This window comes from Mytilus galloprovincialis, chromosome 5, assembly GCF_965363235.1.
Source record: "Mytilus galloprovincialis chromosome 5, xbMytGall1.hap1.1, whole genome shotgun sequence".
Lineage (NCBI taxonomy): Eukaryota > Metazoa > Mollusca > Bivalvia > Mytilida > Mytilidae > Mytilus > Mytilus galloprovincialis.
Window position 1 is genome coordinate 58821176 of NC_134842.1, and position 17315 is coordinate 58838490.

Below are 17315 nucleotides of genomic sequence, written 5' to 3' on the forward strand. Positions count from 1 at the left end.
TTTTTTTACATGCATAGACCACATTCATTCGGTTTCGGAAACCTTTACTGTGTCAAATTTTAATCACAATCGAAATACAAAGCTGTATCAAGCTTGAACGTTTTATCAAATATTGTTCAGCCTTCAGGGTTCAACATCTGCACTCGTATCAAGATATGACATCTGGCTCATTTCAATTTTTGTTGTGTGAATTTCCATGATTATGAGTAATATGTTAACTATTTGGTATATTGGTTCCTTGCAATTTCTACATGCCTATCAACCTCTGCGGTCGTATAAAGCTGCGCCCTGCGGAGCATCTGGTTGTAGTTTCCAGACATTTACTTGTGTTTAAGAATATCTATCTAAACTTGTACTACATGTACAAAGAGAAGGCTGGGATTGAGTTTGAGGGTAATTGTTCTAGGGCGGGTACTATATATAGTATTTTATTTCCTGTATTAAGATATAGCTTCACCTTAAGTTTATATCTTTTCAACTAGTTAAGATGGCAACAGAAAAGACATTAAGAATCAAGATAATTTATATATGCCCGTTTACGGAACATATTGTGGTATACAGTTGCCTGTCTGTCCGTCCGTCAACATGTTGGACATTAACTTTAAAACCCATTTACCAATTTGCATAAAACTTTGTTTATTTCTATTGACGTGAGCTCCATTTTGTTTTATTTGATAAAGATTTTACGTTTCCGAGTTGAGTTTTTTTTTTCATTAAAAAGAATGCTTTCACCAACATGCGAAATTTTGGTGAATTGTTTATATCTATTGACAAGAGCTCCCTTTTGATTTTTATAAATTTTAGATTTCACGTTTCTGAGTTACAGAGTCATATATTTGTCAGAAAAAGGAATTTCTCTAGAATTTGAGAAAAACTAAAAAATGCTTTCAGCCGTTCTCGTGAATCTTTGTAGTCCGAGATTACTCTGCAAGACGTGATCCCACAACCCAAGCTTGTCTTGCAAAACAGCTGTTGGATGTCAGAGTAATCTCGGACTAGAAACTTTAGTGAAACGTTTATATCAGTTGATGTTTATAATTTCATAAATTTTAGATTTTACATTTCTGAGTTATGGGGTTTTATTAAATTAAAAAAGGTGGGATTTTCCAGTTTTCGGACAATAACTGAGCAATGCGTCAGCAAATATTATGAAATTTTGGTGAATATTATTTGTTTATATCTATTAATGTAATCTCCTGTTTGATTTTCATAAATTTCAAATATGACATTGAGAAGTAATTTATTCTGTGAAAATGTGACGGGCGTATCATGTGCTCGTGTCATTACTGTAAGTGTTTGTTGATTTATATTTAAAGCATACAAAAAAAATAAAGCACTTTAAAAAAGTTCGGAAGTTGAAAGAATTGCATGTACTTTATAATTGTCCAGGTGGGATTCTTCAAAACAAGAATAAGCTTCATAATTAAAATTTTTTTGGAAAAAAAACCTTCAATACACCAGTTTAAAGGAGGACATAGATTTTTTACTTATCTTATTAATAGGAACAGACATGGATCTATTTTGACATTTCACTTCTGTAAAAATATGAATAAAAAAAACAATCCCTAAAAGGCCATGGTCAGGGCATAATTATAACAATAAAATTGAGAATGGAAATGGGGAATGTGCCAAAGAGACAACAACCCGACCATAGAAAAAAACAACAGCAGAAGGTCACCAACAGGTAAGCTGTTTTTATGTTTACCGGACAGGGATAGATAAAAGTGGGGATGTGGGATTAAAAAAAATGGAAATGGAGGGGGGGGGGGGGCTTGGAATGTGTCGTTGCTTAAAGGGAGAGAGTTTTAAAATAACAGCGATTTAGTCCCCCACTCGTGTATACATATCAAACAACAGCCTGATGGTGTACCACCAATAAAGTTGTTGGCATGACACGGGTTATGTTCTTCTCATATATGTTATGATGGTATGATACTAAACCCCTAACGGGAAGGATTGTGCCTGATGTTCATATGATGAAATCATAATCTTTCAGTCAGTTTAATTGAAGTCTGGAGCTGGCATGTCAGTTAACTGCTAGTAGTCTGTTGTTATTTATGTATTATTGTCATTTTGTTTATTTTCTTTGGTTACATCTTCTGACATCAGACTCGGACTTCTCTTGAACTGAATTTTAATGTGCGTATTGTTATGAGTTTACTTTTCTACATTGGTTAGAGGTATAGGGGGAGGGTTGAGATCTCACAAACATGTTTAACCCCGCCGCATTTTTGCGCCTGTTCCAAGTCAGGAGCCTCTGGCCTTTGTTAGTCTTGTATTATTTTAATTTTAGTTTCTTGTGTACAATTTGGAAATTAGTATACGTTCATTATCACTGGACTAGTATATATTTGTTTAGGGGCCAGCTGAAGGACGCCTCCGGGTGCGGGAATTTCTCGCTATATTGAAGACCTGTTGGTGACCTTCTGCTGTTGTTTTTTATTTGGTCGGGTTGTTGTCTCTTTGACACATTCCCCATTTCCATTCTCAATTTTATTTATTCATCATTTATGAGATTTATGAGGAAGGGATAGGAGGCCTTATTGATCGTATTTTTTAAGCTCAGGATTTCGGGATCCCCGGGGATTTCTTTCTCCGAATTTCGGGATGTCGGGATTTTAATTTATTTAAATTCGGGACCTCGGGATTTCGTGTTTTTAAGCCCGGGTTTCAGGATCAGGACCCTTCTAAGTTAACCCCCCTCATTTGTTGACCTATAAATTATATCGTCGCTTTATCGGCTATCTATGATAAGCTCGTACATTTCACGAGAATTATTGAATGAGGAAAGCAGTCGACATGTAATCTATATTTCTTTGTTGTAAAATAAAAGGCCGTTACTATATATATATTGCCGGCACTGTGTGAAATATCTTAATTCAAACTGGCAAATAGCCTATTTCTATAGAAATGGATAATTTACCGGCGCTGGAAAAATAGAATATAAGTTAGCAGATGAACATTTTATGTATACATGTACATGATAATAATAAAATTAATTAAAAATAATAGAGACAAGTCCCGTTAGAATAGCAAGTCCCTGGTAAGCGGAAGCCAAGTTGAAACCTATTTTATTTAAAGATATGGTATGCAATTCAAATATAAACTAGCTATTATTTCAAAAGCAATCAAGTTTTTTTTTAGCTATGCGATCGTCTATGTCATATTGTGTATATATCTTTTTTTATCAAATTTATGATGATGCAATAGATTTCTATAGAAATAGCTGAATTATATTAATCAGAGCTGATCAAATATCATATTTGCTATTTTGCCGATGCCCGATTAAAAGCCTTTGCTTTAATGATCTTTAATATAATTATGTTTCCCCCTATTATAAAATCAAGAATTAATGAGTTTGGGATGTTTCCACGAAATGATCAAGAAATATTACTTCACAGTCTGACGTTTAACGCCATTTCAACTGGTACCGTATGTGGACGTCGTCAAACCGGGAACCGAAACGTTCAAGTTCAAGGCCATCATTAGCTCATACCGACCGTTAATATTTGTATATTCCGAAGGCATACTGAATGTTTTACGGAGGGGACCAACCTAGCAACACCCAGGGGCTATGGGTTTTGTAACGACGTGCGTTAACCAATCAAAATCCTAGATATATACTAAGCCGGGGATAAATATATATATCTTCCAATTGATACGATATTCCCGGGCTTGTATTTCCTATCATGATTTTCATGAAAGACGGTTGCTACTCACATGGAAGCTATTAAACCAAGAGTTCCAAATGAGAAAGTTTAGTTCATCCCTTCGTAAATTTTAAGGACACCATCACGAGTTGGTTGACCGTTACGGAATACTCGTTCACAGATGATATCGGATATGTTCCGTATGTCATAACTACAATTCCCTTTCCACGAATGTGACTTACCTAATTAGACCAGGGCCGTAACTACCTATGAGGCAGGACTTGCCTCCCCTAAATTTTCTACACCAAATTTTGTTTTTGAAGTAATAAAATAAAATATTGACAATATGTTCACGAAGAACTTGAATTTGTATTATCAACAACACAGGTTTACAGTTTCAACAGTGTTATCATGATACGTGATATATCTGTCATTCCCCGGATTTTTAATCGATTTCTGTATTTGTTTTAGTTTTTTTTTCGAGTGGCCATCCATCTGTTATTCACTAGTTTTTCCTATGTCGTACGAGAACGCATATGAAACTTTGCTTTCGACAATTTTAAATAAAACTTAACTAATCACATTTATGTAGGGGCTCAATTAAGCAGAGTAAGTTCCCTTTGTATTGTGAATCTTTTATGATATCGGAACTTCGTTACCAGCTGAATCAGCTGCTGGATATTTTTTTAACGTGTCTAGTCAGACAGTACGTCTCCCGATCGTACGAGAACATTATGGTCAATGCCTTAGTCGTTAAACACTACCATTCGTTGTAGTTTTGTTCATGTCTGTTCAGCTTTCAACAATATTGAAATCCTCGATAAAAAAAAAATTGCGTTCTATATTATCATGGTGTATATGTTTTTTTTACTTACTGGTTTGATTTCTAACAAAAATATCTTTAAATACAGATAAAAGTTGTTTGCAAAACAAATTACTTCCAGGTTCAAGCATTACTGATGAGTCTTAAAGTAAGGAAATCGAAGGAAAACGGGTATTTTTTGTTAGCCATTTTATTATTTTGAGAGAAAAAAAATCAGCGGTCACAATATATTTAATGTAAATAATTATAGTTCAAAATACGGCCGTCAAGACGGAGCTTTGGCTCACCCCGAACAGCAAACTCAGTTTTGCATAAAAACTGCTTCAAAATTCAAGCAATACTGATGAGTCTTAAAGTAAGGAAATTGAAGGAAAACGGGGTATTTTTAGCCATTTAAGTGTGGGAAAAAAATCGGCGGAAATCCCAAACCCCTGCCTCCCATGAATTAAAACCCTAGTTACGGCCCTGTAGACTATTTACTGGGTTGTAATAACATGAGAAACACGACGGGTGCTTCATGTGGAGCAGGATCTGCTACCCTTTCGGAGCACCTGAGATCACCCCCATATATGGTGGGGTTCGTGTTGCTTAGTCTTACTTTTCTATGTTGTGTCTAGTGTATTATAGTTTGTCTATCTTTTTCTTTTTTAGCCATGGTGTTGTCAGTTTTTTTTTATTTAGGAGTTTGAATGTCCCTCTGGTATTTTTCTCCACTCTTTTGTAATTTAGGACCTTAACGATAATTGAACTGATAGTCCTTAAGATAATAAAGTTCGTTTCCGATTGACCAAATAATTTCAAGGTAAAATTCATGATCAAGAAAGTTTATGACGCCGGACAAATAACGAACGCGATCTTATGATAAGCACAAATTGTCCTTGTTTTCCAGATTCGCTCTTACATTATATTGTAAGACGAAAATAAACGTTTGTGTATTATATAAAATTGAGAATAAAAATTGAGAATATGCCAAAGAGACTACAACCCGACAAAAGTGCAGACAACAACAGAAGACCACCAATGGGTCTTCAATGCAAAGAGAAAATCCCGTACCCGGAAGTAGGCCTCAGCTGGCGCCTTAATACAGATGTGTACCAGTTCAGTGAAATGGACGTCATACTAAACTCCAAAACATTTAAGTGAACTAAAATCAAAAGACATAAAACTTGACGACTAATTGTTTTCATTTGGCAAGTACGTTAATGTTGACACACTGAAACCGGTATGAGAAATTCTTAAGCAACATTTTTGTAACTGTAATTGATTTGGCAGCGTCGCAAATTTTAAGGCATCAATTCCGATTGTATTGTAGAATTATTAATTCAACTTTAACAAAGGCATTGAATAAAAGAAATAAAAACAGTTCCTACGTCTTAAATGATTTGACATGTTTGTGAATACCCATCTTTTTACACTGGTCAGGGGGCGGATCCAGGAATTTGGAAAGGGGGACGAAGAAATAAGAAAAATGTTTTGGGACCTTTTTTTTGCTAAAAAACATAGAATAAGTGTAAAATGCATTTTAATTAAAGTGTAGGGGCTGGACATTTTTGGTGCCGTATTCTCTACATTGATTGTCTATTATAAAATGATTGAATGGACCGAAAGCTATGTACTATTTAATATATTTGAGGTGGAAATTGTCAGTAAAAAATGGATATGGGAAATTCCCGTTTGTTGTATGGTTAGTTAGCATAACTTTACAGATTTCTTGTTGTGAACAAGATATACGGCTATTCAATGAAATTAACAATACGACCGACACGAAGAAAAACAAACAAGAAATTGTTATCCATTGAAATGTTTGGTTGAAAACTTTCACCCAACAATGTAAGCGTTCAGGGTACTGCAAATCAACCAAAAGGCTACGAATGAATCGTAAACGAAAATGAAGTTGTGAATAAATTTCGGCACATGGAGTCATATAGGCCACACCCAGCAGGCAGGTTGCAGTCGGGATTTGAAAAAAATTATTCAGTATATATCAGTTCGGCGGAACAGACTTTCCGGTCAGATATGGGATTCACATGCAATCCCCCCCCCCCCCCCCCCCAAAAAAAAAGAAATACGCTCGTTTTTTTTTTTTAGAGTGTAATAGAGTATAATTTTCTGTTTGGTGGAATTGTGATAAAGAAGTCAATATGTCCTTGCTCAATACTTTGAAGGCGTCATCCTTAGCCTAAACATGTATTACTGTAACCTGAATTTCAAAATGACTGAGTGACGGTTTTTTTTCGACGTACTTGTCAACTTCACCGTAGCGAATCACATAACTTTGACATAATCAATAATATATTACAGTGAATACGAGCGAAAAATATCTTTATAAGTGGAGAACTGTCGCATTCAAATTAAATACACAGCAAAATTCACAAAGTCTAGGCTGATTATTAATCACTTTATATATATAAAAAAAAGTGCCAGCAAAAGGGGGGGGGGGCGTATGCCCTCTACGCCCCCTCTGAATCCGCCACTACTGGTCATGCTAAACATCGCGAATTGATTCATATTTCAAACTATCAACTCAACAACTGAAAATAGCCAACATCAAATGTAATACTTATCACGTAGAAAGGATATACGATATGCGTTCACCATTTTTCATGTCATATACAGTTTTAATACAATTGATGCCGAGACATTGTTTTGACAAACGGAAGCTATATTTTCATATAGCATTGCTGGCAGGTCTAGTGAGTGCATTTGACCAATTGCAGTCGGAGTTGCTACAAAGTCAGATATGTTTCCGCTGAGGGAAGAATACACATTTTCTACACGAACCGCTAATTACAATGATTATATCACAATTTACAGGAGAAAATACTACACACGTAAAACAAAAACCAATATTCAATCTATGTACATGTTGACCAGTTTAAAATGAGATTACAAACTGAATAATAGAACCGGCTATATATAACATGCAGTAAAATAAATAATTGTATAATAATGAAAATTTAACACGCTTATGGGTGTTATAAAATATACTTGCGATTGTCCCAGTTCAGAAGCATGTAATTCAGTTTTGTCGTTGTTTTGCTGTCAATCATCATTTATTTTTCGTTAATTGTAACTTTGTATAATTATCGGTTTTCCCATTTTGACATACTAGGGCCTTGTATGGCTCGGTGCTTTGCTTTTGCGCCAATTTGAATTTCATTTGCGCCAAAAACATCTTTCATTTGCACCACAAACTACATTTCATTTGCGCCAATAATAAAACCTTTCATTTGCGCAAATATTACAGGTAAATACGCACAATACAGGTATTTATAAAAAAAAGGTTAAAAAACTCAACATTTTTGATAAAGTTTTTGTGAGTCAAAACATATTCCTCAGAAATAAGTCATCATAAAATCATAAGTATAACTTTCAATGAGTTTTTGAGATTATACTTTCTGCTGGTTTACCCCATGGTTGCGATTGTTAAAAGTTTTGATAATTGTTTTGTGTTCCATATCAGTTGTTATTCTGCCTTTACAAGTAATTCTACCTTAAGTTTGCAAGTTTTTTAGGACACCTAAACGCAAACGAAGTAGTTAATTCTTGGCGCAAATGAAATATAACCTTGTGGCGCAAATGAAAGATTGGATTTTTTAAAAATTGGCGCAAATGCAATGCGCCCGTATGGCTTTCTACATGTATTCACGTATAGGGTTTTCTCGTTGTTGAAAGACGCAGGTAGCTTAAAGTTAGTTACATTCCCTATTTTGTTCAATAACTATATATTTACTATTATATAAAAGTGTCATGTTTTTCATATTGTAAAACTATACTAGAACATACACGCGACATAAAATTTTCGAGCGCTATATAATCGAGTGTCATATTGGTAGAATATAAGACTGTATATTCGGATAAAACATAAATGGCAAATTATGATTCATATGGTACAAATTAAATAACTGAAATATGCTTGTAAAATCGGAGATTTATGATAATGAGAGGGAGGAATTATAGGGTCTTCTATTGGTATTGGTATCGGATTCGACTCGGTACTTATGATTATTTGTAATCTGTATGTATGATATGGTAAATGCCTCCGTTATCCGAAGAACCCCTCGAAATCTGCGAGGGTACAGTGGCATCCATGTACACTCCCTATCGTGATTTATGGAGATGTGTTATTAACGTATATTTACGACAATTTTTATTTCAAGGACCATCAATCCCCACCATACACAAAGGGAGTGCTAGGACACCGGGCAGTCAGTTATAATGGTGGAGGAAGCCGAAGTACTCGGAGAGAATCACCGGGCCACTCGGCGGAAACAGGCAAACCGAAGAGATGTCAGAAGATTGATTACCAGGTCAAGGTAGGGGACAACTTTTACCAACCGAGGCCCCAAAGTACCCATTATAGTTTAGGTATCAATGAAGTGTGTGGGAGGATGAAAATCACCCTTGTGACGTACTGAACTTTTCAGCGCCCCGAGTCAGAATCGAACTCGGTCTTAACCATTAAACCACGAACCCACATAATATTAATTATGTTGAAAAAGAGTCTGGAATGATATAATTTTTTAATCAACACCATTGTCATATATGAATTATATATAAAGTTGAATTCTTTGATTCGTTGGTATGGCGTCATACCGGCTTACACATTGGACCTCGTCATTTTAATAGTAAAGATATACAATGTCCAATATTTCGCTGTGAACTAAATGTGACCGTTTGAATCAAGAGATCATTTTATATAATGATAGATTATTTTCAACTGAAATTAAGAGAAAATAAAGACCGACTCAGCTGTATTAATGAATATATATTTAGTTCGTTACTTTGTTGTATAATTAAGCAAAACTTACACCAACTGCTTGCATTCTATCAGAGTATCTTTTGACCAGTTTACATGTATGCTGCTCTTCTTCTTTTATTAGCTGTGAAACAGTACCTGGATCTGTGAGTAAAACAGCTAGAAAAAATAACATGTAAATTTGCTTTTTTGTTTACTTGAGCTAAACCGAATCAATATGAATCAAGACAAGCAAGAAAGCTTGGTACAACAATGATTTAGAATTATCCTGGTTTAACAATCGTCTTTAGCTAGAAAGATCGTATAGAAAGGACTGGTGCTTACTCACAAACATAACATTTAAAAGACGGAGTACACATTCCGAGCGAATAAATATTCCAACAGAAATATCAAGTTTACTACCAAACCAAATTGACTTGTATTATGCGGAAACGCTTGTGATTTTAGTTGAAAAGTATGAATATATTACCGTAAGCTTCAGTAAATATATACTGTGTGTAAGTAAATAATAATTCAAAACATTTCAGGCATAAGTTTGTCCTTTCTGATTCGTGAAGTCAGACAATGGATTTCGAAATAAAACCATCTTATTTAACAAATATGTCTTTTGATTTTCTAATGTTGATGTGTTGCTGTATCATTGTCGTTTACCTTTTAATCGTATATGTTGAACAAAACATAAACAAATGTAGGACGAATCGTTTCTTTTATACTATTATATATCTATTGTGTGCATTTCATTCGCTTGTATTTAGTCTTTTAGAAATACAGTGTTTCGGTTAAACTTACGAGCTTGCACGACTTTATGATACTCTGGTACATATACCAGTATAAGGATGTCTCCATTTTTCTTTATCTCTGTTAAATAAACTGTAAAAGAAACAGAAGAACATTGCTCTAAATTAGTTGGCTTGACGGATATTCTTTGTATGGATTTGAATTGGTGAATCTGTACATCTTACAACAATAGACGTACATGATAACTCTGTCCGATATAAGTTCATATAATCATACTACTGTCTTCTTCGATATACAGATGTAGCATGATCAAAGGAAAATTACCCGAAACCAGTGCTATGGAACTTACTATAAGCTGTGGTTTGTTTGTTCTGGGTTGAATGTCTCAGTATGACTTTTTTTCAGATGCAGAATCCTGTTATTTTGCATTTAGCATGACAACATTCATCCGTTTTACTGCTTTTATTAGCAGTAATGAGAAAAGTTAGGGTTATTAATGGAATACTTTAATGTTGGACTGTTTTTGTGCTTTATGACCTGGTGAAGCCCGCAACTTTCATTTGGAAGTGCCTGTTCCAAATTAGGACAATATATGAGAGTTAATTCCAAATTGTTGATATGACAAACGTTTGTAGTAATTGAAAAAAATGTATAACTTGCTGTTCGATGGGTTGAAGGCAAGTACTTTGACCTATAAAGATTTTACTTTTTACACATTGTGATTTGGATGAAGAGTTGTCTCATTGCCACTCGTACCACATCTTCTTTTGCAGCATACCCCTACCTTCCTCAAAAAGACAAAAGACAAAAAAAAAAAAAAATTAAAAAAAATAGACCAGGCCCCTATAGTTTGAACTAACAAATTTGCTTTTATTAAATAGATAAACCAAGTGAATATCATATAGATACGCATGTATTGAATTTCTTCTACAAAGTTTCCAAAATTTACACTGTTACAATTCACATTTCTAAATATGTTCTTTAACGGCTACAATACATGTTAGGTTAACTGCATGGTTCTTACAAACAATTGTAATGAATTGGATGTCAATCTTTCATAGGAAGCTTGCATGTCAGAAGGTATTTCCTACTAGAAAAGAAGTAATAGCATTTGTCGTTGCGTAATTATGATGAACAAGCCCAAAGACAATTTATAATCTTATTCCGTGATTACTTCTATTTTCTTATCATTTTAGTAACACTATCAGCCTAACCCAGAAATCACTTAAAACTATATATAGTTTTAAGATACGCACTACAAAAGTTTATTGTAGAATAAATTTACTATGAGAAGAAGATAACAATCTAATGAGTAAACACATTTCTTCGAGTTTGTTATATTTCTTTTTTTTAGTGGCGTGAGTTTAATAAAGTAATAATTAGTTTGAGTGGGTCGAGTTGTCATAAATTCATTCGTCACAATTCATCCGAATCCGTACCTTCATCATAGAAAGAGAGTAGCGGATTCGCCCGAGGATTGCCGAGAGGTTTTATTACTTAAAACCGGCTAAAAAAGTTTGGTTTACAAATCTAATAGTTTAGTTAATTTACGAAAACATATGGCAGACATGAACCAAAGACGACCACTTTAATTACCGGCCCCTGTCTTGAGACAGACAGATAAAGAATGAACCAGGGTTAAATATGTTTTGTGAGAGCTCAGTAAACCTCCCCTAACATGGGACAGTGGTGTAACTGTAACAGCTCAAATTAAGAACAAATTGTAAAATAAAATCATTTGGAAATGGCTCAACTCTATCAATTTATACGAAGCAAAAAAATATTCAACTAACACAGAAACAATAGACACACATCAATGAGTACGCTCTGCTTTTGTGAGCTAGTTTCGGGCCTTTTAACAACAAATGAATAAATCATGTATTCCCAGACTGGATTCTCCCAATTATGTTTACATTTTCACATCACAGTCAAACATTTCCCTATGGAAATTCATAGAATTATTATCAGCAATACGAAGGAGTTGATTAAAATCCTTACATCGTTAATTTTATTTGTTCTGACATAAAATCAATACCTTGTTCAAAGTCGACCTTATATAATCAACGAATACACCAACATCGAGTGTGTCAACAGATTCTCTAAAGCTGACACGAAACAAATAACTTCGACACCTTTATAAAAGAATAGTAGTTTTATAATTGAATTTGCTATAAGAATTTCATGGGACACACAAAGTATCTCTTAGTATATGGAAGGTCAAGACGTCAGCGTACGTTCAACAAAATAGTATATAACTGTAAACTTAGACATATTAACTATAGGAAATCTTTTCAAAGTTCCAAGTTCAAAAGTCGTTATTTATCCTCGAACACATTGAGTGTACAAGAGAAAAAAAACTAACATTATAACCTAAAGGATGACAGGCGAACTTACATTATAACCTAAAGGGTGAGGGCCCTCATGGGGTTTTTGATTATGTGATTACTTGGCCGTTTTTTAATGATTATTTGATTATTAAGCCAAATATTTCATGATTATTTGATTACCTAGGACTGTATTTTTAGTTTATGATTATTTGATTATTAAAGATAAGCAAATATTTAATGATTATGTGATTATATTGGCAAAAAAATGGTGATTATGTGATTACTAGGACCCCCCCATGAGGGACCTCAAGGGTGGCAGGCGAACTAACAGTATAACCTAAAGGGTGACAGGCGAACTAACATAATAACATAAACGGTGGCAGGCGAAGTTGACAAAATACAGAGAAAGTTTCGACACGAATGTTTAAGAGACAGCTAAAAATGAAGATAACATTTATCCCGGGAAGTAAAATGGAGAAATTTATATATAATGATATTGAAAGCAGCATACAAGTGCAATGAGAATATACGAGAACAAATATTCGCGATTCATCAAAAACGTTTTAAGTATATGTACTACTGCCAATTCATCTTATTTGTTTAATTACAACGGGGCGCCGAATAGGACTCTTGTGGTTTTGTACTCGAAATTCAATTTTGTACGGACAAAAGAGAGTTTTGTTCAACAAAAATGAGTTCAGTTTAACAAAATTTGTAGCATACTACAAATTTAAAATTTTGTCATACAAAATTATCTTTCAGTGGACAAAAGTTACTTTTGTCATGACAAAATTCATTTTTGTAACACAGACTTTACCTTTGTTACCTAATTTGAAAATTGGGCGACAAAAGTCAATTTTGTATGCAAATTAGTTTAGTTTGGATTCTGTGAACTAATTTGCATACACAATCGACTTTTGTGAGACAAAATTGACTTTTGTGAGACAAAATTGACTTTTGTTAGACAAAATTGACTTTTGTGAGACAAAATTGACAAAATTGAATTTTGTCTCACAAAAGTCAATTTTGTCGTACAAAATTGAATTTTGTCGTCACAAAATTGAATTTTGTCGTCATAAAATTGAATATTGTCTTGACAATTGACTTTTGTGTTTTAATTTCCATATCAGGTACCAATAGTCAATTTTGTATGTAAATAAGTTTATATTTGCATACCTTTTTGACAAAATTGACCTTTGTCATGACAAAAATGAATTTTGTCTACAAAAAATGATTTTTTTGTCTACAAAAATGAATTTTGTCATCACAAAATTGAAGTTCTCATAAAACAAGTCTGTATCACACTGTTTTATAAGGACAAAAATTATTTTGTTATAACAGAATTGAATTTTGTACAAGAGTCCCATTCGTCGCCCCGTAATTACTAGCTATTTGTGTTGCGTGTAAAACAGCTTGTATTAAGTAGTTGCACGTGTATCTCAGATTCTAAATAAACTAAAACGTCCTTTTCATGTGTTTAATTGCTTTTACTGTAATCTTGGAAATAAAACATGATTAACCTGTAATCTTTGAGAATGTTGTTTGCAAATCGTTTATCTTTAACATGAAAAGAATCGAAATTATTTGTTTTCTTAACTCTCGATCACTTATTTTAATCGTTGTTTACTTTATCACCCAAAATATTCTAAGAAGTACTTTAGCAAAGAAAATAGATGGCTCCCGACATCATCATCGCGTATAACGGCTTCACAATGCACACGAAGACATCACCTTTAAGCTGAAAATTTACAAATGCCAAACCAGGTTTTAAAATTCTTTGGGTTCTCTTTAACAACACCTGTACCGACAGGAGGGACAGGAGGATTTGTTTTGGATCGGTTATTTATTTTTGTTTTCAATTCTACGAGATGGAAGGGAATTCATATATTTATAAGAAACACTTGAATATAACGGAATATAATAGCGTTTAATACTTTAATAATGATTATATTCATATGATATATGATATATAAATTGTGTACGTGCTTGAATGAATTGCTTTAATTTGTTAATTATATATTGATTGCTTTTCTATCTAATAAAAAGGGTTGTGCATTCAAATAGTGAACAGGTGTAAAATGTATTTGAAAATTCGAAAATCAGTATCAATTGTTTATGTCATGAATAACATAATGTTTGATATACCGTCAATGTGGCAGCAGCATAACAATAAAACGGATAACGAGGGTTAACATTTTTATCACAAATCTTTATTTCTTCGGATTCATACAGTAATCAGTTTTCATGATGATGATTACTGTATGGAGTTTATTTGTTTAGTGCAAATACTATATAAATATTAATGATACAGTTGAAGACACACCTGTAGCATTCATCAGATTAAAACAGAAGTATGTAGAACATACATGCTGAACTTCAAACACAAATCTAAAGGCAAGTAAACCATTAGCCATATTTTTCAAATATTTACATTATTTTTTCAGTTATATAGAAGACTTTTGCGTATGATCAGTTCGTTTACAAAAGTTCTGTATAGATGTTCCTACTAACAAGATAAAAACAGTTCACAAACGAAAAAAAAAAAAAAAATATCTGTTAATGCCAAGTTATCTGGTAGATTTCCAAAGGTGAATGATTAGACTAAATAAATCATCAGTCTATCTGATCTTCTAAAATGAGATAAACACACGATCAGATTAAAGCACACAGAAGATGAAAATACTTTAATGAATAAAAATGTAAAGTGTACCTTTATAAATATCTGGCCAAAACTTCTGAAGATAATCGTGTGATTGTTTTTAAAATAAGATTAAGAACACAACGGGGACATGATTGATAGAAACGGTTCACAAAATGAATTTGAATAGCTGATCAGCTGAGCCTTAACGAAATCCCAATGATTTTGAAGCAAAAATAACTTATACTACTTTATTTTTAATTTGACGTCACTGAGGAGTCTTATGTTATCGAAGCGCACGTCAGACAAACCAAAATATTTGAGAAGGACAATAATGAAAAAATCCATTATTTTCCAAACAAAACATTCTTGTTCCTGTATTTTATTGAAAAAAAATGTCCTTATTGAGGTTGAAAACATGTTTGTTGTGAGAAACATCACATCAAATGAATGGTAGATGGTAAGGAAAAGTCCTTCTTATAAGAAAGTAAAAATAACCAATTTTAGTAAAACAATGCCAGTTTGTTTTTAAGTTCTTCGGACAAAAGCTCCGTAAAAGATGGGACGAGCGAGCGATTGTATTTATTTCTTGAAAACGAATATTGTTGATTTTGGAGCTCTACAAGTGGAGCGAGCGGTTTATATATTTTTTCAAATTGCGCAATTTAGAATTTTATGTCCATGTTAAAACTGCGTTACTTCAAAGTAAAAGGAGTAGAAACATGCTATGCATATTATTTGATGTATTTGTTGTAGTTGTCTCATTTGCTGTATCCCTTTTTAGCTCACCTGGCCCAAAGAGCCAAGTGAGCTTTTCCCATCACTTGGCGTCCGGCGTCCGTCGTCGTCGTCCGTCGTCCGTCGTCGTCCGTCGTCGTTAACTTTTACAAAAATCTTCTCCTCTGAAACATACTGGGCCAAAGTTAACCAAACTTGGCCACAATCATCATTGGGGTATCTAGTTTAAAAAATGTGTGGCGTGACCCCGCCAACCAACCAAGATGGCTGCCATGGCTAAAAATAGAACATAGGGGTAAAATGCAGTTTTTGGCTTATGACTCAAAAACCAAAGCATTTAGAGCAAATCTGACATGGGGTACAATTGTTCATCAGGTCAAGATCTCTCTGCCCTGAAATTTTCAGATGAATCGGACAACCGGTTGTTGGGTTGCTGCCCCTGAATTGGTAATTTTAAGGAAATTTTGCTGTTTTTGGTTATTATCTTGAATATTATTACAGATAGAGATGAACTGTAAACAGCAATAATGTTGAAAAAAGTAAGATTTACAAATAAGTCAACATGACCGAAATGGTCAGTTGACCCCTTTAGGAGTTATTGCCCTTTATAGTCAATTTTTAACCATTTTTCGTAAATCTTAGTAATCTATTACAAAAATCTTCTCCTCTGAAACTACTGGACCAAATTAATCCAAACTTGGCCACAATCCTCTTTGGGGTATCTAGTTTAAAAAAGGTGTGGCGTGATCCGGCCAACCAACCAAGATGGCTGCCATGGCTAAAAATAGAACATAGGGGTGAAATGTAGATTTTGACTTATATCTCTGAAACCAAAGCATTTAGAGCAAATCTGATATGGAGTAAAATTATTCATCAAGTGAAAAACTATCTGCCCTGAAACTTTCAAATGAATCGGACAACGGGTTGTTGGGTTGCTGCCCCGAAATAAGTAATTTGAAGGAAATTTTGCAGATTTTGGTTATTATCTTGAATATTATTATAGAAAGAGATAAAATGTAATCAGCAATAATGATCAGCAAAGTAAGATCTACAAATAAGTTAATATGACTAAAATGGTCAGTTGACCCCTTAAGGAGTTATTGCCCTTAATAGTCAATTTTGACCAATTTTTCGTAAATTTTTGTAATCTTTTACAAAAATCTTCTCCTCTGAAACTACTGGGCCAAATTAAACCAAACTTGGCCACAATCATCATTGGGGTATATTGTTAAAAAAATTGTGGCGTGACCCCGCCAACCAACCAAGATGGCTGCCATGGCTAAAAATAGAACATAGGGGTAAAATGCAGTTTTTGGCTTATAACTCAAAAACAAAAGCATTTAGAGCAAATCTGACAAGGGATAAAATTATTTTATCAGGTCAAGATCTATCTGCCCTGAAATTTTCAGACAAATCGGACAACTTGTTGGGTTGCTACCCCAGAATTAGTAATTTTATGGAAATTTTGCAGATTTTGGTTATTATCTTGAATATTATTATAGATAGAGATAAACTGTAAACAGCAATAATGTTCAGCAAAATAAGATCTACAAATAAGTCAACAAGACCAAAATAGTCAATTGACCCCTTAAGGAGTTATTGCTCTTTATAGTCAATTGTTAACAATTTTCATAAATTTTTG

At 33.8% G+C, this 17315-nt stretch overlaps 1 protein-coding gene across 2 annotated transcripts in view; it reads right to left on the minus strand.

The window, feature by feature from the left end:
* LOC143076139 (universal stress protein in QAH/OAS sulfhydrylase 3'region-like) overlaps positions 1-17315 on the minus strand; it is a 37879-nt gene that overhangs the window by 16886 nt on the left and 3678 nt on the right. The window contains exons 2-3 of one of the 2 annotated variants that reach the window (XM_076251806.1): positions 10022-10102; positions 9285-9376 (exon numbers count right to left, since the gene is read on the minus strand). In XM_076251806.1, the coding sequence (XP_076107921.1) occupies positions 9285-9376; positions 10022-10102 (173 nt within the window). Of the gene's footprint in view, positions 1-9284; positions 9392-10021; positions 10103-17315 lie in introns of both variants that reach the window. The other variant, XM_076251804.1, reaches the window with a different exon arrangement.